Here is a 22209-nt window from a genome sequence, read left to right on the forward strand (position 1 = left end):
ACCGTTTGATCAGCTGCTCGTCATCAAACAAATCCAGGACATCGTTCCGCTCCCTGAACGTTGGCGCACGTCTCTCTCGCCTCAGTGCCATCCCCTGCTGGCAACTCCTAACCACTTAAGACACCTCTGAAGGTCTCTTAAATATCGTGGAGAGTAGGAGTGATTCTTAGACTTAAGAACGTTGATAAAAAGCTTTTATTCTTAAGTTTGAGAGTAGGACTAAATTTCGCAAATTCTCAGGACTTAAGTGTAAAATGGCACTCTAAGAAGCTTGATAAGTACGGCCCCAGGAATGAAAAATATGTTAAATGTAAACATTTTTATTTGAAACCGAACCTTCCTCTGATTATAACCCTTCAGCTATCAAGGCAGAAAGGAAATGTCAACACAAGCATGGTAAACAAACAAAGTAAACAAAATAGTCAAATCACATTGAAGACTTAACAATACGATCTTAAAATGAAGGAATATGTAAGAAACGCCTCATAAAGTGTCAACATAGAGAATACCGAGAACTATTTTCTGCAGGTTTAGTTATGAGAAATAACAGTTGTGTAACATTATATTATTGTATCGGTCTATTGATAATTATTGATATTTTCTATGACCTTTGGACAATTAGGAGCTGGAGAATAATATTTGATTTGAAATGTCATTTACTCTGATTATGATCCCTCAGCTATCTCAAGGCAGAAAGAAAATGTCAACACAAGCATGGTAAATGAAAAAAAAGTAAACAAAATAGTAAAATCACTTTGAAGACTTAACAATAAGCTCTTAAAATGAAGGAATATGTAACAATTGTCTCAAAGTGTAAGAAAATAGTGCAAAGTGTGAAAATGTAAACATAGAGAAACCTGAGAAGAACTATTTTCCGCAGAAACAAAAACGAAACTCAGTCGACAGTAAAAAATCGTTGTCGCAATTGTTGGATATGACATTAAAGCATAACCAAGCTATAGCTCTTGTCTCAAAGTAGGTGTACTGTCACCACCTGTCACATCACACCCTGACTTATTTGGACTTTATTGCTGTTTTCCTGTGTGTAGTGTTTTACGTCTTGTCTTGCGCTCCTATTTTGGTGGCATTTTCTCTTTTTTTGTTGTTTTCTTGTAGCAGTTTCATTTCCTTTGAGCGATATTTCCCGCATCTACTTTGTTTTAGCAATTAATAATATTTCAGTTGTTTTCACTCTTCTTTGTGGGGACATTGTTGATTGTCATGTTCAGATGTACTTTGTGGACGCCGTCTTTGCTCCACAGTAAGTCTTTGCTGTCGTCCAGCATTCTGTTTTTGTTTACTTTGTAGCCCGTTCAGTTTTAGTTTCGTTCTGCATAGCCTTCCCTAAGCTTCAATGCCTTTTCTTAGGGGCACTCACCTTTTGTTTATTTTTGGTTTAAGCATTAGACACCTTTTTACCTGCACGCTGCCTCCCGCTGTTTCCGACATCTACAAAGCAATTAGCTACCTGCTGCCACCTACTGATATGGAAGAGTATTACATGGTTACTCTGCCGAGCTCTAGACAGCACCGACACTCAACAACAACACATCATTTGTAGACTATAATTACTGCTTTGCAAAACATATTTTTAACCCAAATAGGTGAAATGAGACAATCTCCCACGGCACACCAGACTGTATCTCACAGGCGCAGTGGTTGAAAAAGACTGATGTGTAGGGCAATCACTTACTGGAATCCACTTCCACAATACCTGGTATCAATCACCAGCATAGTGGGTTTTAAGAATAGACTAAGAGGAGAGAAGTATTGCGGAAAGAGATTATTCTAGATTGTACCTAATGTCATGACTGGTTTTATTGATTGATTATTTGATTGATTATGGGACAAACAGTAGAAAATGGATGGATAGTACTTTTTTGTCACTTATTGTTTGTCTTTGGTACACTAATGTGTATATTTTAGGCCATTGGTTCTTTGTTTTATTTTTGCAAAGATATATATATATAATTTTTATATTGCTCTTTTTATCTTTGGTATGAACATTATTATGTGAACTCCAAGTTACTGTTTTTTTTGGTTCTTTGTTCTTGCTATTTTTGTATTACAACATTTTATTGTTTGATCATGTTGTACTGCATTGTAATTTTTTGTTTTGTGATTGTGTGATGTTTTTTGCCTGGACCCCAGGAAGAATAGTCTCCACTGCGGTGTTAGACTAATGGGGATCCTTACTTAACTAAACTAAACTAAAGTGGAGGACAAACAGGAGAAGATGGTTGAGTTGTAATAGGGTTGAAATCACATCACACACAGGAAACAATGGAAATGACCAACTCCAACATCCCATTATTTCCATTAAAGCCTGATTAGAACTTCACAACTTTAAAGGCCTACTGAAATGTTTTTTTTAAATTTAAACGGGAATAGCAGATCCATTCTATGTGTCATACTTGATCATTTCGCGATATTGCCATATTTTTGCTGAAAGGATTTAGTAGAGAAAATCGACGATAAAGTTCGCAACTTTTGCTCGCTGATAAAAAAAAAAGTCTTGCCTGTAGCGGAAGTAGCGTGACGTCACAGGAGCTAGTATTCCTCACAATTCCCCGTTGTTTACAATGGAGCGAGAGAGATTCGGACCGAGAAAGTGATGATTACCCCATTAATTTGAGCGAGGATGAAAGATTCGTAGATGAGGAACGTTACAGTGAAGGACTTGAGAGGCAGCGATGGACGTATCTTTTTTCGCTCTGACCGTAACTTAGGTACAAGCTGGCTCATTGGATTCCACACTCTCTCCTTTTTCTATTGTGGATCACAGATTTGTATGTTAAACCACCTGGGATACTATATCCTCTTGAAAATGAGAGTCGAGAACGCGAAATGGACATTCAGTGCCTTTTATCTCCACGACAATACATCGGCGAAATGCTTTAGCTACGAGCTAATGTGATAGCATCTTGCTTAACTGCATATAGAAACAAAAGAAATAAACCCCTGACGGGAAGGATAGATAGAAAATCAACAATACTATTAAACCGTGGACATGTAAATACACGGTTAATGCTTTCCAGGCTGGCGAAGGTTAACAATGCTGTGCTAACGACGCCATTGAAGCTAACTTAGCAACCGGACTGCACAGAGCTATGCTAAAAACATTAGCTCTCCACCTACGCCAGCCAGCCCTCATTTGCTCATCAACACCCGTGCTCACCTGCGTTCCAGCGATCGGCAGAAGGACGAAGGACTTCACCCGATGCGTTTGGCGGCCCGGAGACGTAGGAAGTCAAGGTGAGGTCGGCGGCTAGCGCGGCTAGCGCTCCAACAAAGTCCTCCTGGTTGTGTTGCTGTAGTCCGCTGCTAATACACTGATCCCACCTACAACTGTCTTCTTTGCAGCCTTCATTGTTCATTAAAAAAATTGCAAAAGATTTTCCAGAATACTGTGGAATTATGAAATGAAAACAGAGCTTTTTGTATAGGATTCTACGGGTACCATAACTTCCGTTACTCTGACTTCGTCACGCGCATACGTCATCATACCGCGATGTTTCAGCCGGATATTTCCCGGGAAGTTTTAAAAGTCACTTTATAAGTTAACCCGGCCGTATTGGCATGTGTTGCAATGTTAAGATTTCATCATTGATATATAAACTATCAGACTGCGTGGTCGCTAGTAGTGGCTTTCAGTAGGCCTTTAACAGACGTGAAAATATGTTGTGAACTCTCACAGTGTAAAACATAGAATTGTACTTTTGAGTAAAAGTAAATGACACATTTGTGGAGGTATGGCGTCCATGTTTGTTTGGCATTCAGATCTCAGGAGTCATTGAACTTTGTTTTGTTGTGTGAAACTACCTAAAAATTGTCCCTTTGATGACTTTCAACTGTCTTTTTGTTGTCTTTAATCTATCTTTGTTGTAATCTGTGTTGCCTTTAGTGTTTGACGGCAGGGTCTGCACTGAAATAACCTTTTCTGCCGAGCGCAGCATCCTGAAAAATAAAAGCCGCTTTGATACGTATGGTACATTTAAAACCTACGGGCTGATGGAGGCAATATGTGGCTTTTTTAATGACTGCATCTGGCTCGCAGATACATCCTCAAACCTTCTCCTGCGTTCAATCCATCTCTACCGCTTGACATGAGGCCAGGGTTTGTCTCCAGCTACCTGCCGGGCTACACGTGTCAAGAAACAAACACCTTTCAATCAGGTATTCAGCTCCATGGTTTATAATTGTTAACACTGCAAGTAAAATGTCATTTTTATCAGACTCCAGTGTAGGGTTGTAAGGTATACCGGTACTAGTATAGTATCGCGATACTAATGAATCAAAAACGGTGCTATACTCTGTTTGAAAAGTACCGCTTCACCATTTAAAAATGTTTTTTTTTAACGGGCATAACGGCGTCGTCACTTCATGACATTGCTGCTTTTACGAGCAGAGGAACGTTTGTACATTTTTTTATAGCTATATTAGTCTATTTATACCTGCATTGTCCTTTCCATCATTGTAACTGAGCTACTGTGTTGAACAATTTCCCTTGTGGATCATTAAAGTTTGTCTAAGTCTAAGTAAGAGTTACAATATAACTAAAACACGTACTAAACCGTGCCATGTGTGAAGTCTGTAGTGTGTAGAGTGTTTTCATGCATATTTGTACGTGCTATTGTAATATAATATATCAGTATATGCTATATACTGTATATATAATATGTAAATATTACACATTTGTTATAATTTATATTGCTACTATGGTACACTTTTAGTCTACTTTATACCTTTTTGTTTTTGCCCTCTTTTTGTGCGCTTGTGTGCATTATCCTTTCCATCCTTACCCTTTCCATCCTTTGTAACTGAGCTACTGTGTGGAACAATTTCCCTTGTGGATCAGTAAAGTTTGTCTTAAGTCTAAGTGTAATCAAGCTCGTGTTGTTAGCATGAGCTAATACGCTAACACGTTTACGAGTGTCTGTGTTAGTATTATTGACCTACAATGGCATTCTTTTTGTATTGTTTCAGTTTTGTAAATTCACCAAAACGTCACCGTGGAGTTATAGAGTCTGTTTAGCTGATTGGAGGGCTAGCTTGCTCAGCTAGTGGGTCAATGTCGATGCCTTCTGTTTTGTTTGATCTTCCGTTTTACTGCCGTGTTAGACACCGTTTGGAAACAATTAAGGTATGCAAATAAATATTTACAGAATATTTCTGTGTAAATAACTCACTTCACGATGTATATATCTGCGACATGTGGCTAATATATAGAAACATATTCTTTTTCTAAAATGTAGTGGGTGTGGCTTAAATTCATTTCATTTTCAGGCCCATAAAAAACTATCTGATGGCCAAAAATTGCCCTCGTGCCGCACTTTGGACACCCTTGCTTTTTAGCCTAGCCAAATGTATGCTCTGTAAGGTCTGTGTGGAGGGCTTACATGCTTACATGTCTTGCTGTGTTTTGGCTGAGCATTAAGCAGACACACACAGTCTCTCTTGTTGAGTACACACACACACACACACACACACACACACACACACACACACACACACACACACACACACACACACACACACACACACACACACACACACACACACACACACACACACACATTCTTGCATTTGTTACCTTCTTGAGACCCGAGAAAAATGTCTCTGTAGAACCACCCTTTGTAGATATATAAAGACTTTAATAATATATACATACTATGCAAATATAAAAAAGCTTGTTGTGAAAAATGAGTTGGAATTTCACAATAAAAAGGTCACAATTTCACAAGAAAAACTTAGAATTTTGGCAGTATCATAATAAAAGTCGTCAATTTACTCAACGCAAGTCAAAATTTTGCAAGAAAAACTGAACATTTGTGCAATATTATGATAAAACTTTGAATTTTACTCAATAACAGTCACAATTTCACAAGAAAATCTTAACATTTTGGCAATTTTATGAAAAGAGTCGTCATTTTACTCTACAAAAGTCACAATTTTATAAGAAAACTTTAAAATGTTGGCAACATTATAATAATAATCGGAATTTTACTTGGCAAAATGATGACAAATGTCATAATTTTACTCAAAACATTTCACTATTTGACAAGAACAACAAAAAAATTGGCAATATTGTGATAAAAGTCAGAATTTTATCTTACAAATGTCACCATTTTGTATCGAAAAGTAATAATTTTATATTAAAAAAGGTCATAAAAGTCATAATTTTACATAAAAAAAGTCATAATTTTACATTAAAAAAAGTCATAATCTTATGAGAAAATATTGCAATGTTACAGAAACCGAAAGTATATGAGAAAATGTTCCCAATTTTATAAGAAAAAAGTCGACACATTGTGGGAAAAAAACTGCTTTTAGTTAATTAATTTTTTTTAAATTTTTATTTTTATTTTTTATATTTACTTCAAGTTATTACAATATGTCTCTATATACATAACGTTTTTAAAAAAAAAAATTTAAATTAATTTTGGCCAATGGGAGCGCATTTCAATTTCTTACACTCACTTGTTATTTCATATGTTGGCCAGAGGGGGAACACTTTTAAAAGCGACACACAGTCAATTAGAAAAATCCCTCCTTTTTTGGGACCACCCTCATGTTGATAGATGTCACCAGCAGGGGTGCAAATGAGACATTGTCTATTAGATGCAATGTTATTGATTGATGTCATCACTTGTTCACACCTCATATGGAAGATACTTTTCCTCCTTCATGTCTCAAGAAGGGTAGAAATACAAGAACACACAGACACACACACACACACACACACACACACACACACACACACACACACACACACACACGTGCATGCACACCGCCACCAGCTGTTGCTATGTGAGTCTCTGGTTTTATTGAGTCTATCTTCTGCATTCATGACCAAACCAGGTCTTTTTAACGCTTTCAGTCCACTTCCAGCACCCCTGTCGCGCGACACATACTCCCTTTTATCCTCAGAACTCGGCAATCCGGCTTCTGTAGCCGGAAAGCGTCTGGTCATGGCTCCCGGGGCCCCGCGGACCAGGCCAGGTTGTAACCTGGATCCAGCTGCGGTCCAGAGGAGCCATTAGCGCTGCCAGGAGGGCTCATTACAGTATTTGTGCAGTCAAGAAGCACAGCGGTGCGCCCGGACAAACCAGCCAGGACAGCGCGCCTCGGGGAAGGCATTAGCGCCTCCGTTTGGAGTTCTTGGAGACAAAACGAGGCTTCATGGAAAGAGGAGAATGAATGCGATGAAGGATATTAATCTTTAAACACAGCCAGCCTCTCTTTGCACTTTACTGTGTCACTATTTGATCTGCTTTTTGTTAAGTGTGTGAGCGTTGTGGTGTGGTGTGCAGATGGTCTGGGCCTGCTGAATGAGATATCCTGCCTGCATCCTCACATCTGCTGAGGGCCATCTTGGGCAGAGGGGACTTTAGCCTCTTTATGCTGCTGTCAGTGCTGCGTATTGCAGCGATACCATGAAATGTCTCCAGCCCCCCGAGCTACGGTAATTGCAGGTGAAATTCGGCTTCGTCTTTAAAATGCCATCTCTCATTTCCAGTTACCGGCACCCTCCACCCTCCACCCTCCACCCTCCACCCCCTCCTCTCCCTCCCTCTGGCTGTCTTTCAGTGGCGTGTGAATCCCTCAGCCCCTGTCGCGTCTCTCTGCCCCAACAGGCACTCCCACAATGCATAGCGCTGATGGCTGCACAGCCTTGGCAGTTGTGTGTGTGGAGGGCCGCTGCTCGGGCACACTTTATGTGGGTCGCGCAACAGCCAGGGGAAATCTCAGTTGGGTGTGCATCCACTCACCACTAGGATGTACGTATAGTATCCATACTGCAGTGTTTCCCACACATTCATTTATTTGTGGCGGCCCGCCACAAATTTAAAAAAATTGTCCTGTCCAGCTTCTCAGGCAAATCATATAGATGATGTAGATGCCCATATAGGCTGTTCCGATCTACTTTACAAAAGAGAAGTGTAGGATACTTCTCTTGTTGCCTTATTTGTATTTGACCACTACTGTTTTCTGTTTATTTGTTACTGACTGTGGCAGGACACCTCTGCCTCTGTTTCACTTTATGTTGCTGGTAAATAATATGGTTGTAGTAGTAGGCTAACGTTAAATTATTTAGTATGCACTTATTAAAGGGGCAGAGCTTTAAAGGCCTACTGAAACCCACTACTACCGACCACGCAGTCTGATAGTTTATATATCAATGATGAAATCTTAACATTATAACACATTCCAATACGGCCGGGTTAACTTATAAAGTGACATTTTAAATTTGCCGCTAAACTTCCGGTTCGAAACGCCTCTGAGGATGACGTATGCGTGTGACGTAGCCCGGCGAACACGGGTATGCCTTCCACATTGAAGCCGATACGAAAAAGCTCTGTTTTCATTTCATAATTCCACAGTATTCTGGACATCTGTGTTCGTGAATCTGTTTCAATCATGTTCATTGCATTATAGAGAAGGAAGCCGAGCAAGCAAAGAAGAAAGTTGTCGGTGCGAAATGGACGTATTTTTCGAACGTAGTCAGCCACAACAGTACACAACTGGCGCTTCTTTGTTTACATTCCCGAAAGATGCAGTCAAGATGGAAGAACTCTGATAACAGAGACTCTAACCAGGAGGACTTTTGATTTGGATACACAGACGCCTGTAGAGAACTGGGACAACACAGACTCTTACCAGGATTACTTTGATTTGGATGACAAAGACGCAGACGTGCTACTGTGAGTATGCAGCTTTGGCTTTTTTTTGCGTATGTACGTAACTTTTTTAAAATATATAAGCTTTATGAACCTTGGGTTAGGTGAACGGTCTTTTGGGCTGAGTGATTGTGTGTGTTGATCATGTGTTTGAATTGTATTGGCGTGTTCTATGGAGCTAGGAGCTAGCAGAGGAGCTAGGAGCTAGCATAACACGTACCGTACCGTACGTGCGCGTCACGTACGTAACTTTTTAAAAATATATAAGCTTTATGAACCTTGGGTTAGGTGAACGGTCTTTTGGGCTGAGTGATTGTGTGTGTTGATCAGGTGTTTGAATTGTATTGGCGTGTTCTATGGAGCTAGGAGCTAGCAGAGGAGCTAGGAGCTAGCATAAGAAACACGCAGGTGTTATTATGCAGGATTAATTTGTGGCATATTAAATATAAGCCTGGTTGTGCTGTGGCTAATAGAGTATATATATGTCTTGTGTTTATTTACTGTTGTAGTCATTCCCAGCTGAATATCAGGTACCGTGAGTATGCAGCCTTGGCTGCTAAACATTCGATAACTTGACCGTATGTGCGCGTCACGTACGTAACTTTTTAAAAATATATAAGCTTTATGAACCTTGGGTTAGGTAAACGGTCTTTTGGGCTGAGTGATTGTGTGTGTTGATCAGGTGTTTGAATTGTATTGGCGTGTTCTATGGAGCTAGGAGCTAGCAGAGGAGCTAGGAGCTAGCATAACAAACACGCAGGTGTTTTTATGCAGGATTAATTTGTGGCATATTAAATATAAGCCTGGTTGTGTTGTGGCTAATAGAGTATATATATGTCTTGTGTTTATTTACTGTTGTAGTCATTCCCAGCTGAATATCAGGTCACCCCCGGCTCTCACAGCATCTTCCCTATCTGAATAGCTTCAACTCCCCACTAGTCCTTCACTTGCACTTTACTCATCCACAAATCTTTCATCCTCGCTCAAATTAATGGGGAAATTGTCGCTTTCTCGGTCCGAATCTCTCTCACTTCATGCGGCCATCATTGTAAACAATAGGGAACTTTGCGTATATGTTCAACTGACTACGTCACGCTACTTCCGGTAGGTGCAAGCCTTTTTTTTATCAGATACCAAAAGTTGCAATCTTTATCGTCGTTGTTCTATACTAAATCCTTTCAGCAAAAATATGGCAATATCGCGAAATGATCAAGTATGACACATAGAATAGATCTGCTATCCCCGTTTAAATAAAAAAAATTCATTTCAGTAGGCCTTTAAGAGACATTTTAGCTTTTATATTTTATAAGATATATTTTTTGTAAGAACCACAATTAATAAATATATTTCAGTGAATAACTTATTGTTCAAATCTGTATATAAATATGTACATAAAGTGTTGTAATTATATTGTAAAATGGATGGATGGATGGACGTTTAAAACAAAACTGTTATTATTAATTAGTAAGTATACATTTTTTGAGCCTTTTTAAAAAAAATCATATCATTGTAGTAAATTATGCAAATTACTCGATGATGTCATGGTGACCACGCCCATAGCCACGCCCCCACCGCCACAGGTATCTTGGCAGTTTATGGGAAACACTGTACTGGTATTTATCAGTACTCTCATCTGTTTTTTTTTGTCATGTCCAGCTTCTCAGGCAAATCATATAGTTCAGACCTGGGCAAATTAAAGCCCGTTGAGCTTTTCAATCTGGCCTGCCGGACATTCCCAAATAATTTTTTTAGATCTTTAAGATGGAAAGTGTAGCTGCCATTAGGATGTGCAGTGATGTTTTCTAATGACCGTAAGTCTTCAACTATACTAAGTAGGGATGTCCCGATCCAGGTTTTTGCACTTCCGATCCAATACCAATACTGGCCGATACTGGCCTTATCCGAGCATGTATTAAAGTTTAAAGTTATTTAGCCTACTTAGTTGTCAGATTCATGTTGAAAAGGGTTTTAGTACTCTTGATAACAACTAGCCAGCTGAATTAGGTGAGTTTGAATAATACACAATGGAGATGTTGACGTGCGGAGTTTCAAACACTCTCCATTTTCTAGCAGGGGACTTTTCAAATGATGCTACATATTAGCAGTAATGCTACTTCTTATAACAACGCTTTTGCCCCGCACTTGACAAGTTACGGTTGTCTGTTCGACATATTCCCACTTGAAGCCAAACCACCGCCAGAGATGGACCCCCTGCTGTTTTTTGGGGGAATTAATTAATTCTTCCTTCATTATTACCGCTCACACGGCTACGCTAGCATCACAGCTAACGTTAGCCGTGCTGCTACCTCTCTGCTGGGAGAGTGCGTATACGTATGTGACGTATGACGTGACAGTATGTGACGCATGTAAGAAGGTGCGCTTGCTGTCTGTGAGAAGCAGACACAAGAAGGAGTGGGAAGAGCCTGTCGTGTAATGCCAGCAGCTAAACGCAACTGCGTGAGAACGTATACTCCAATATCACCATATAGTCATTTTCTATATCGCACAGAGACAGCTGACATTTTTACCGGTAACTTTTAATTCACATGGCCGTCTTAACGGTTAGGACACAGACCTGTGGATGTGTTGAAGGTGTGCTGGAAAATGCGGAACGGAAATTAGGGAGCAGCAGAAAAGTGGAAAGTATTATTTAAATCTGTGCGTTGGAAAACATGGACCGGAATTTTTTTTAAAACTGGATCTGGATCGGCATTTTCCCATGCCTTGCCGATACGCATTTTTTGGCAAATATCGGCGGCCGATCCGATCCAAATATCGGATCGGGACATCCCTAATACTAAGTATTTCAATGGTTGGAATCTACGACATTTTCTCATTGATCTTCAACGACGGCGCCTACAATATTAAGAGTGTGAATGGAAAATTCTGGTAAAAAAATTCTGCAGTGACATAGACTTAGACTTAGAAAATCTTTATTGTCCCCGAGGGGCAATTTGGTTTGCAGCAGTAGTCATTAAAAACAAGGTTCAAATGTAAAAAATGAGGTACAACAGTAAAAAAATGAGGTACAACAGTAAAAAAACGAGGTACAACAGTAAAAACAAGGTACAACAGTAAAACAAGGTACAAATACATAAAATACATAAAATACATACAACATACGAACCGTCATGAAGGCATTGAGCTAAAAACTACAAACATTTGTAAAACAATAAAAACTAATCATCACACGTCGCTTCCCACTAAAGTGACTGCATAGCAGCTAAGCTTGTCTAAGAAGCTCATTTCTAAGGGCAACAGCTGAGGGAACAAAGGATCTTATGTATCTGTGGTTTTTGGCCTTTCTATTAGTAGGGGCGTACCTGCATCCTGAGGGCAAGAGTCTAAACTCTGAGAAGAGAGGGTGCTGAGGGTTGACCAGAATGGCCTTTGCCTTCTGGATGACTCTGGCCTGATAGATGTGGTTCAGGGGGTTCAAGGTAGTGCCTATGGTCTTTTGGCACACCTTGATTATACCACCCAATCTATTTTTATTGGCCACACTGAGGTTACCAAACCAGGAAGTGATGGAATGAGTTAAAATAGACTCAATACAAGATGGATAGAACATCCTCATCAGTGTCCTATCAACCTGAAAGCCCCTCAGTCTCCTCAAGAAAAACAGCCTCTGATTAGCCTTCTTACAAATACGATCAGTATTGGCATCAAAGGTCAACTTTTTGTCTAAAATTGGGTTGCACATCTCTCTCTGATAAATGATTCGATATGCATCTAGATACACAGGTTACGATTCGATTCAAAAACGATATCCTTTTATTACAGACCGATTGGATTCGATTCCGAACGATACGATTCGATTTGACGTTTAATATTCAAGACTCCAAATCCCCAAGCATTGTGGCTTTATGGCACTGGCAAAAAAAACGGAACAACAAAATCACATGTCAATGTATTTATTTTTAGACATGGACCAAAAAAAGTCTGGCTGAATTGTAGGATGGGAACTCCAGAGGTAAAAGTAGCACAGAATAGTAACAACAAAGTGCAATATTTCAGCCTGAGCATAGTTTTGAACACTAGAGGTAGGTAACAAAGATTCAATATTCAATACAGGGTTTTAACTCACCATACTCTTGGCCGTGTTTCCTCTTTGCATGCTGGTCGAGATTTGTAGATGCTCGACACAATTTACAAATAGCATGGCTTCTGTCGAGCTTCCCTTCCTTCTTATAAAACCCAAAAACTTTCCACACTTTGGAATCCTGTCTCCCCGATGCGTTGAAAATCTTTCTCACTCCTTTATCACCTTCGGTCAGACTGACGCTTTCGTTCTCCTCCACATTAATTTCCCGTGTTGTCTCTTGTTTATCACTCGTGCTAATACCAGCTAGGCGGCTACCGCGTTTGGCGAGTAGCTTTAGTTCTCGCGTTGTTTTAGAGACGCTGACGCATATTGTAATCTAGCCAACCCATGCAAAGTCTCGCGATAACCGATCCATGACTCTATAACCGATTCAGCTAGGAATTCATGGATTATTCGCATTGATTGAGGAGTCTGCTACCGATGCAATCCGATCTAGGGACTGCAGATGGAAATGAGCTATTTAGCTATAATCTGGTACAGAACATATCTGTCTTTGAGCTTAATGTTTCTGTACATTGTCCCTTCAAATAAAGACTAAACTACTAATCGCTCACTTGTTGAATTGAATACTCGGTCGCATCGGTTTATCGTTCACAACCCTACTAGAAACTTGTAATCACGGACTATCTCAACAGCAGAGCCATTAATGAGAATGGGTGCTTTGGCAGGGGGATCACGGCGAAAGTCAATGTACATCTCCTTCGTTTTAGTGTTGTCCTGATACCAATATTATTTTGATACTTTTCGGTACTTTTCAATACTTTTCTAAATTAACGGGACCAGAAAAAATCGCATTATTGGCTTTATTTTAACAAAAAATCTAAGGGTGTGGCAGACCGGTACTTTTCAGAGGCGGTATGGTACAGAATATGCTTCATTGGTATCGCGGTATTATACTAATACCAGTATACCGTACAACCCTACTAGTTACTATGGTAATCTACGTCACAGCAGGTCAGACGAGGCACCAAGCAGTGTGGGTGGGGAGCGTTTCCACAGAGTGTTTCCAGAGCCTGAAATGATTTTTACAGGAAAGTTCTAAAGTTTAGTGATATATCAGATATATCAGATTGTAGGTGTTTTTTGTTTTTTTACCCTTCGCGTTCATATTTTGCTGTGTTTGTTGCCTTTTTGTTGCATTTGGCTTGATTGTAAAATATGTCGATTGAGAGGGGGTGTGACGTTCGTATGTTCTCAATATTCAGGGTTTTATCGTTCATACAAAAATTTAAAATTCCATTCCGTTTTTAAGGCGGTCTGTCATATTTTAGCATTCAGTCAGACTTTATTGTGAGGTTTTGTATTAGTTTTCCTAAAAATAGATATACCGGCCCCCAGACACGTTTTTTTTCCTCTAAATTTGGCCCCCGAGTCAAAATAATTGCCCAGGCCTGATATAGTTGATGTAGATGCCCATATCGGCTGTACACGTTTACTTTACTAAAGAGAAGTGTGGGATACTTCTCTTGTTGCCTTATTTGGGTTTGACTTTATTTTATTAAATGTATTTATATTATCATTTGGTGCAGAAGGGGATAAAAAGAGGGAAAAAACGGAAGATGGAGGGGGAAATTATGGGGACAAGAGGGGGATAAGACAGAGAGACAACAACAGCAAACACAACAATAACAATAACAACAACAATAGAGCAACATCAGCAAATATGATAGTAAAAGTGATAGCAAAGAAGCAGTTAGTGAAATAAATAATAATACAGAAATGACAATGAGCATTATTACACTACAAATGCAGCAATACTAATAGAAATAGCACTATTGACAGAATAATACCAATAATTTAAAAAAAAGGAAACATCTGTACTAGGGTTGTACGGTATACCGCCATACTAATGAAGCATATTGGTACGATACTGCCTTTAAAAAGTACCAGCCACCCCCTTTTTTATTTACGGGCATGCATGTTGTGCTACCGATGTATGTGTGTGTATTATTGTGTAGTGTGTATTATATAAATAAAAAGGAACTAGTGAGCAAGTGTAATGCTCCATCGTCCAGTTTGTAGTCAAGATTGACTATTGGTAGTCAAGATTGACTATTGGTACCTGCTCTTGTGCATTTGCGATTGGCAAAAGTCCAAAAATCAAAGCATGGAGGCACCAGAGAGATATTTATGAAAGAATCTTGCCTTTTTTCATACTCTCACAAATCAAGCCCTTTGTTATTTGCCCCAATTAGTGACATTTTTCCCAGTTATCTCCATACATGGTAGAGATTTACCCAAAAGTCCGACGTTGTAGTCAATGAGTTCCTTCTTTCCCTCTCTCCTCTTGTCGTGTGGCAGACTGGCTCGTACATGCACATGCATCCTCCCCTTGTTGCCATTTCTAATACAGAGTAGGCGTACAGTTCTAACTTATATCCGTCAGTAGGCTCGCTATGGGAGCGCTAAAAATGTACCGGCACATCACAGATGAGGGGGAGAAAAGTGGAGGCACGTAAATAAGACCCGCCCACAAAACGGCGCATCCTAAAGAGACAGTTAGAAAGCGCTTGAAGATGGTCTGTAAAACATCATCTATGCAACATTTTGACCAAAGAACCAGTATTACATGTTATGTAGACCACAAGGAAGTGTTAAATATGTAGGAAAAAAAATCATAAAAAGATTAGAACGCCCCGATATATTACACTATCTATTAGGGTTGTACGGAATACCGGTACTATTAAAGTACCACAATACTAATGAATCATAATCGGCCCCCCCCTGTTTTTAATTAACCGGCATGACAATACGCCGATGTCAACAATGGGACATTTCTGGTTTTACGAGCAGAGGAGCGTGTTGGGCAGCGCACACACACAGAGTACTTACAAGCAGACACAGTGTGTAGACAGAAAAGGGAGAATGGACGCATTTTGATGTAAAAAGTAAAGATAAAGGTGAAGTTATAACACTGAAACACCCTCAGGAAGAGCTGCTTTAAGACATGGCTAGCTAGCTAGCAGCTAACATCCATCCACAGTGTTTTAGCTACTTCTAAATCACTAATCCTTGCCTCCATGAGAGAGAGTGTGGAATCCAATGAGCCAGCTTGTACCTAAGTTACGGTCAGAGTGAAAAAAGATGCGTCCTGCACTGCACTCTAATCCTTCACTCTCACGTTCCTCATCCACGAATCTTTCATCCTGGCTCAAATTAATGGGGTAATCGTCGCTTTCTTGGCCCGAATCGCTCTCGCTGCATTGAAAACAATGGGCAAATGTTCAACCTGTGACGTCACGCTACTTCCGGTACAAGCAAGGCTTTTTTTTTATCAGCGACCAAAACTTTATCGTCGATGTTCTCTACTAAATCCTTCCAGCAAAAATATGGCGATATCGCGAAATGATCAAGTACGACACATAGAATGGATCTGCTATCCCCGTTTGAATAAGAACATTTCATTTCAGTAGGCCTTTAATAGTGGAAGACAAATACAGGTGTGAAAGACTTCCATTTGACATACAACACAACATAGGGTGAACAAAATTGGTTGTGGTGTCGTCGCATGTGTGTGCGTGTGTGTGTGTGCGTGTACAGCGTCAGCAAGGCGTGATGTGTGTGGAGGTGACATCAAGGTGAACACGGCTTGCAGAATGCTCTCCCGACTCGGGAGGCAGCAAATGGCTCTGTGGCAGATGGAGTCTTTGTCAGGGAAGAAAAATGGCACCAGCGAGCCCCCCATACTAAGTCTTCCTACACACCCACACCCACACACGGTGTACATGCATGTTTGCACTCATCCACACAGACAAATGCACATATTGACACACATTTCTTCTCCCGCCCATCCCCCCCTCAGCGGGCGCTGACCTTCTCTGCTCGCAGGGATCCCTGGCTGTTTGATCAATTATCCCTCTGCCATTGTTTACCGGCAAGCCGGAGAGGAGAGGAGGCTCAAAATGGCCACTGTCAGGTGGAGGGATCCATTTCCCTGCCGGTGTGGGGGGGTTATAGGCGGAGAAGGAGCCGGACAAGAGCCGCGAAGATGACATTATAGTCCGTAGTTACCTTTACCATAATAATCTTCAACATTTGTCAATGGAAGTCCCTGGAATGCATGTTTACATATTTATAAACAACATGATTATCATTGCATCAGATCTCATTAATACAGAAATATAGTGAGGTGCGTCCTAAAGCGTAAAAGTAGTATTTGAAGTAGTGTGGGGGGCTGTGCATCCTCTAAAGGTCAGGTGGCAGCGAAGGGAAAAGTGAGCGGGAACAAATGATGCACTAAGCGAATGACACTGCGAGGTCCTGCTTTAATATGTATGTATCGCAGGTTGATGGCTGATTTCATTAGCGCCGCTCATTGTTATTCATAGATTGTCCTCCTGCAGCAAAATGAATATAGTATTCACATGCGCGCACACACACTCTTTAAAGACGACACAATGGCGTTTTCCAGGGAATACTGTATTTGTGGATCTGGAAGAAAAACAACCTTTCCACAGGCCATAATTAAAATGACTGCGCTGTCATTTAAACACACATTATTTTATTTTATTTTTTTTATTGGGCGCTGCTGCGGACATTTTCTTGTCAGGTTGTAAGGATTTAAGGCTCCTTGTTGGTGCGAGAGAGAATTATTTTCAAAGAAAGGTTACCTTTGTTTGAGTGACTGGAGCAGTCAAAGATATGTCATGTGGAAAGGTTCACATTACATCACACAACTAAACCGCCGCGCGCGCGCGCGTGTGTGTGTGTGTGTGTGTGTGTGTGTGTGTGTGTGTGTGTGTGTGTGTGTGTGTGTGTGTGTGTGTGTGAGTGAGTGAGTGTGTGTGTGTGTGTGTGTGTGTGTGTTTGTTCTTGTATCGCTACCCTTCTTGAGACATCACATCACACAACTAAACCGCCGTGTGTGTGTGTTCTTGTATTGCTACCCTTCTTGAGACATCAACAAGGAAAAGTAGCTTCCATATGAGGAGGTGTGAACAAGCTAGGACATAAATCATGGTCCCAATACAGAAAACCCTTGCATCTAATATAGAGCCAATTACCAGAGTCTGTGAACATTGCTCCAAAGTCAGGATTTTTGTTGATTGAATGTACATACAAATGTAAACATTGACAGGTGCAAAGGCAGCAATATATGATAAAAGAAGACGGCAGCTAAAGGACTTCTGGAAAAACCTTGCATCTAATATAGAGCCAAATACTAGAGTCTGTGAACATTGCTCCAAAGTCAGGATGTTTTTGTTGATTTATTATGCATACAAAAGTAAACGTTGACAGGTGCAAAGGCAGCAATATATGATAAAAGAAGACGGCAGCTAAAGAAGGACTTCTGGAAAAACCTTGCATCTAATAGAGAGCCAAATACTAGAGTCTGTGAACATTGCTCCAAAGTCAGGATGTTTTTGTTGATTTATTATGCATACAAAAGTAAACGTTGACAGGTGCAAAGGCAGCAATATATGATAAAACAAGATGGCAGCTAAAGAAGGACTTCCATATTCATCCCCGTAAAAACCCCGCCAGGTGAACGGCTGATTTGACCACTTCCGGTGCTGACGTAAGACAACCCGCGTCCCATATGTGACCATAGGATGAACAAATACACTACGCTACTAAGACTATAGTAGCCATTAACAGTTAGCTTCTACAGCTGGGTTGCCCAAAGTGCGACACATGGGCCATCTGTGGTCTGTGACTCCTTTGTCATCGGCCTTAAGCACATTACAAAAAAACAAAAAAGAGATCTCATTTGCACCCCTGGTGGTAAAATCTATCAAAATGAGGGTGGTCTCAAAAAGGAGGGATTTTTCAAAGTGACTGTGTGTCGGTTTTAATAGTGCTCCCCCTCTGGTCAACATATGAAATAACAAGTGTGTGTAAAAATGTGAAGTGCTCCCTCTGGTCAACATATGTAATAATAAGTGTGTGTAAGAAATTGAAATGCGTCCCCTTTGGCCAAAATTATTATTACAAAAAAATAAATAAATATGTGTATATCAATCAATCAATCAATCAATGTTTATTTATATAGCCCTAAATTACAAGTGTCTCAAAGGGCTGCACAAGCCACAGCGACATCCTCGGTACAGAGCCCACATATAGAGACATACTGTAAAAACTTGAAGTAAATAATGAAGGGACGGCGTGGCGAAGTTGGTAGAGTGGCTGTGCCAGCAATCGGAGTGTTGCTTGTTACTGGGGTTCAATTCCCACCTTCTACCTTCCTAGTCACGTCCGTTGTGTCCTTGGGCAAGACACTTCACCCTTTGCCTCTGATGGCTGCTGGTTAGCGCCTTGCATGGCAGCTCCCGCCATCAGTGTGTGAATGTGTGTGTGAATGGGTAAATGTGGAAATACTGTCAAAGCGCTTTGAGTACCTTGAAGGTAGAAAAGCGCTATACAAGTATAACCCATTTATCATTTAAGATTAAAAAACAATTACAAACAAAAAAAAAAAAAAAGAACTAAAAGCAGCCTTTTTCTCACAATGTGTCAACTTTTTTCTTATAAAATTGGGAACAATTTCTCATATTCTTTCTGTTTCTGTAATATTGCAGTATTTTCTCATAAAATTATTACTTTTTCATGCAAAATGGTGACATTTGTCATATAAAATTCTGACTTTTATCACAATATTGCCAATTTTTTTAGTGTGGTAAAATAGTGCCATTTTTTGAGTAAAACCGACTTTTGTCATAATTATGCAGAGTAAAATTCCGATTATCATTATAATATTGCCAAAATGTTAAAAGTTTTCTTATGAAATTGTGAATTTTGTCGAGTAAAATTGTGACTCTTTTCATAAAATTGCCAAAATCTTAAGCTTTTCTTGTAAAATTGCGACTGTTACTGAGTAAAATTCCAACTTTTATCGTAACATTGCACAAATGTTCAGTTTTTCTTGTAAAATGACGGCTTTTATTATAATACTGCCAACATTCTAAGTTTTTCTTGTGAAATTGTGACCTTTTTCTTGGGAAATTCCAACTCATTTTTCACAACAAGCTTTTTTATATTTGCATATTATGTATATATTATTCAAATCTTTATATATAATGGTGGTCCTACAGAGGTAGGCATTTTTCTCAGGTCTCAAGAAGGTGAGAAAGACATGAATGTGTGTGTGTGTTTATGAGACACAGGAAGTTCCATAGCAGAAAAAATGCCTGAGCGCCTCGCTGTAATCCTCCAAAAGGACTTTTGTTTCAGACAAAATTCCAGTCCTTAGCAGGACATGAGCAAATGTTCTCCGATATATTAATAGCTAATGTGGGCGGGAAAAGGACAAATGTGTTTTTCCTTATGTTTTGCGTGGAAAGAGTCCAGGTGGATTATCTGAGGTCTGAAGCAGCTCCACTCCATAAGGCGTTGGCCGTGTTAGCGACACACCAGCTCGTCATTACTGATTAACGTGTCTGAACTCCTTTTTCCATCCTCCCCTCTTATGAGGTTTGTCAAATAGCTCACGTTCTGCTTGTTGCCTGAGAAACCATGTGGCCTTGTCTTCTCACGTTTCACACTTGGTTTCATCCCCTTGACCCCGACTGCTCGCCATGGACCTCGCCGCCTGACCTCTGGAGTCATGGATGTTACATTCGTGGGCATCACAGTTTGTGGCAGTCTTCTATTTCAAGGCCTGAACAAGGTTGTGGGGTATGGACTAGGCCTGCTCAACGTCTTCTTGATTTGAAGGCAACCTTGACTTGTCAATCAACATCATTCCTGTAGCATACTTGCCAACCCTCCCGTTTTTAGCGGGAGACTCCCGGTATTCAGCGCCTCTCCCGATAACCTCCCGGCAGAATATTCCTCCCGACAAACTCCCGGTATTCAGCCCTGAGTGGGGACAGCCTGTTCTCACGTCCGCTTTCCCACAATATAAACAGCGTGCCTGCCCAATGACGTCACAACATCTAGGGCTTTCAGAGAGTAGAGTGCACAACTGCGCACACAATGAGGAGACGAAGCAGGAGAACGAGGAAGTTACAGACATGGCGACGCCGTCGACGAGCAAGATGAAGAAATACGCTTGCAAGTTCCAAAACGAATGGAAACAAGAATTTCAGTTCATCCAGGACAGTTCGAAGGGGAAAGGGGTATGTAATTATGTTGCCTGTACATTTTGTAAAACAGACCATTGAACACGGTGGCCGAGTCATGAACGGAGGAGAAGTTAAACAGGACAATACTGCCATCTACTGGATAGCCCCCGGAACACTGAAATTCAAGTATTTATTTTATTTATATGTATAATAGAATAAATATATATATATATAGCTAGAATTCACTGAAAGTCAAGTATTTCATATATATATATATATATATATATATATATATATATATATATATATATATATATATATATATATATATATATATATATATATATATATATCTTGAGTTGGTGAATTCTAGCTGTAAATATACTCCCCTATTAACCATGCCCTTAACCACGCCCCCGACCCCCCCACCCCCCACTTCCCGGTATCGGAGGTCTCAAGGTTGGCAAGTATGTCCTGTAGACCTCAAGCTGGTTAGTAAAGTAGGGACGTCCGTATCGGTTTTTACAATGTCAGAAGATACGCTAAATTAGCGTATTTCAAAAAATAATAATTAGTGAAGTATATCTGGTATTTAGCCCTTTTACTCTGCATGTAAAAAGTATATTTTTTTATTCATTTAGGAATACAGTTTACTCTCATTGTCAGTAATTCTCCCCAAATATGTTTTGATATCTGACAGGACATTTATTAAAGCTGGTGTTAGATTTCTTCTCCAGTCTGCTCAACTCTCATTGCATTTAGTGTCAAGTGCCAGGTTTGTACCACTCTGAGGAGTTTGGCTGCAGAATTGGCCCAAAAAAAGTCAGCATGGTAATGTTAGCACGCTAGCATGCAAACAGTTTGGACGTGTCAAGTGCCGAATTATTGGACTCTCAGGTGTTTGGTTGCTAAAATTGCCTCAAAAAGTTAGCATGCTAATGTTAGCATAGCGCGCTACAATTCGACCCAAGCCCCCCTTTACTTGTTGCATTCAGCCCGTCTACAGTCTGCTCAAGTCCCAGGGCCTCAAAAAGTTAGCATGCTAATGTTAGCATAGCGCGCTACAATTCGACCCAAGCCCCCCTTTACTTGTTGCATTCAGCCCGTCTACAGTCTGCTCAAGTCCCAGGGCCTCAAAAAGTTAGCATGCTAATGTTAGCATAGCGCGCTACAATTCGACCCAAGCCCCCCTTTACTTGTTGCATTCAGCCCGTCTACAGTCTGCTCAAGTCCCAGGGCCTCAAAAAGTTAGCATGCTAATGTTAGCATAGCGCGCTACAATTCGACCCAAGCCCCCCTTTACTTGTTGCATTCAGCCCGTCTACAGTCTGCTCAAGTCCCAGGGCCTCAAAAAGTTAGCATGCTAATGTTAGCATAGCGCGCTACAATTCGACCCAAGCCCCCCTTTACTTGTTGCATT

At 40.3% G+C, this 22209-nt stretch overlaps 1 protein-coding gene across 2 annotated transcripts in view; it reads left to right on the forward strand.

Moving 5' to 3' along the window:
- The window catches only part of baz2ba (bromodomain adjacent to zinc finger domain, 2Ba), a 256146-nt gene that overhangs the window by 66038 nt on the left and 167899 nt on the right, over nucleotides 1-22209 (forward strand). Inside the window, exon 1 of one of the 2 annotated variants that reach the window (XM_062035142.1) lies at nucleotides 3876-4176. The exons of the other annotated variant lie outside the window; for it this stretch is intronic. Coding sequence (XP_061891126.1) covers nucleotides 4107-4176 — 70 coding nt within the window. The 5' untranslated portion in view covers nucleotides 3876-4106. Of the gene's footprint in view, nucleotides 1-3875; nucleotides 4177-22209 lie in introns of those variants that run through there. 2 annotated transcript variants of the gene reach the window in all.

This window comes from Entelurus aequoreus, linkage group LG02 (genome assembly GCF_033978785.1).
Source record: "Entelurus aequoreus isolate RoL-2023_Sb linkage group LG02, RoL_Eaeq_v1.1, whole genome shotgun sequence".
Taxonomy (NCBI): domain Eukaryota; kingdom Metazoa; phylum Chordata; class Actinopteri; order Syngnathiformes; family Syngnathidae; genus Entelurus; species Entelurus aequoreus.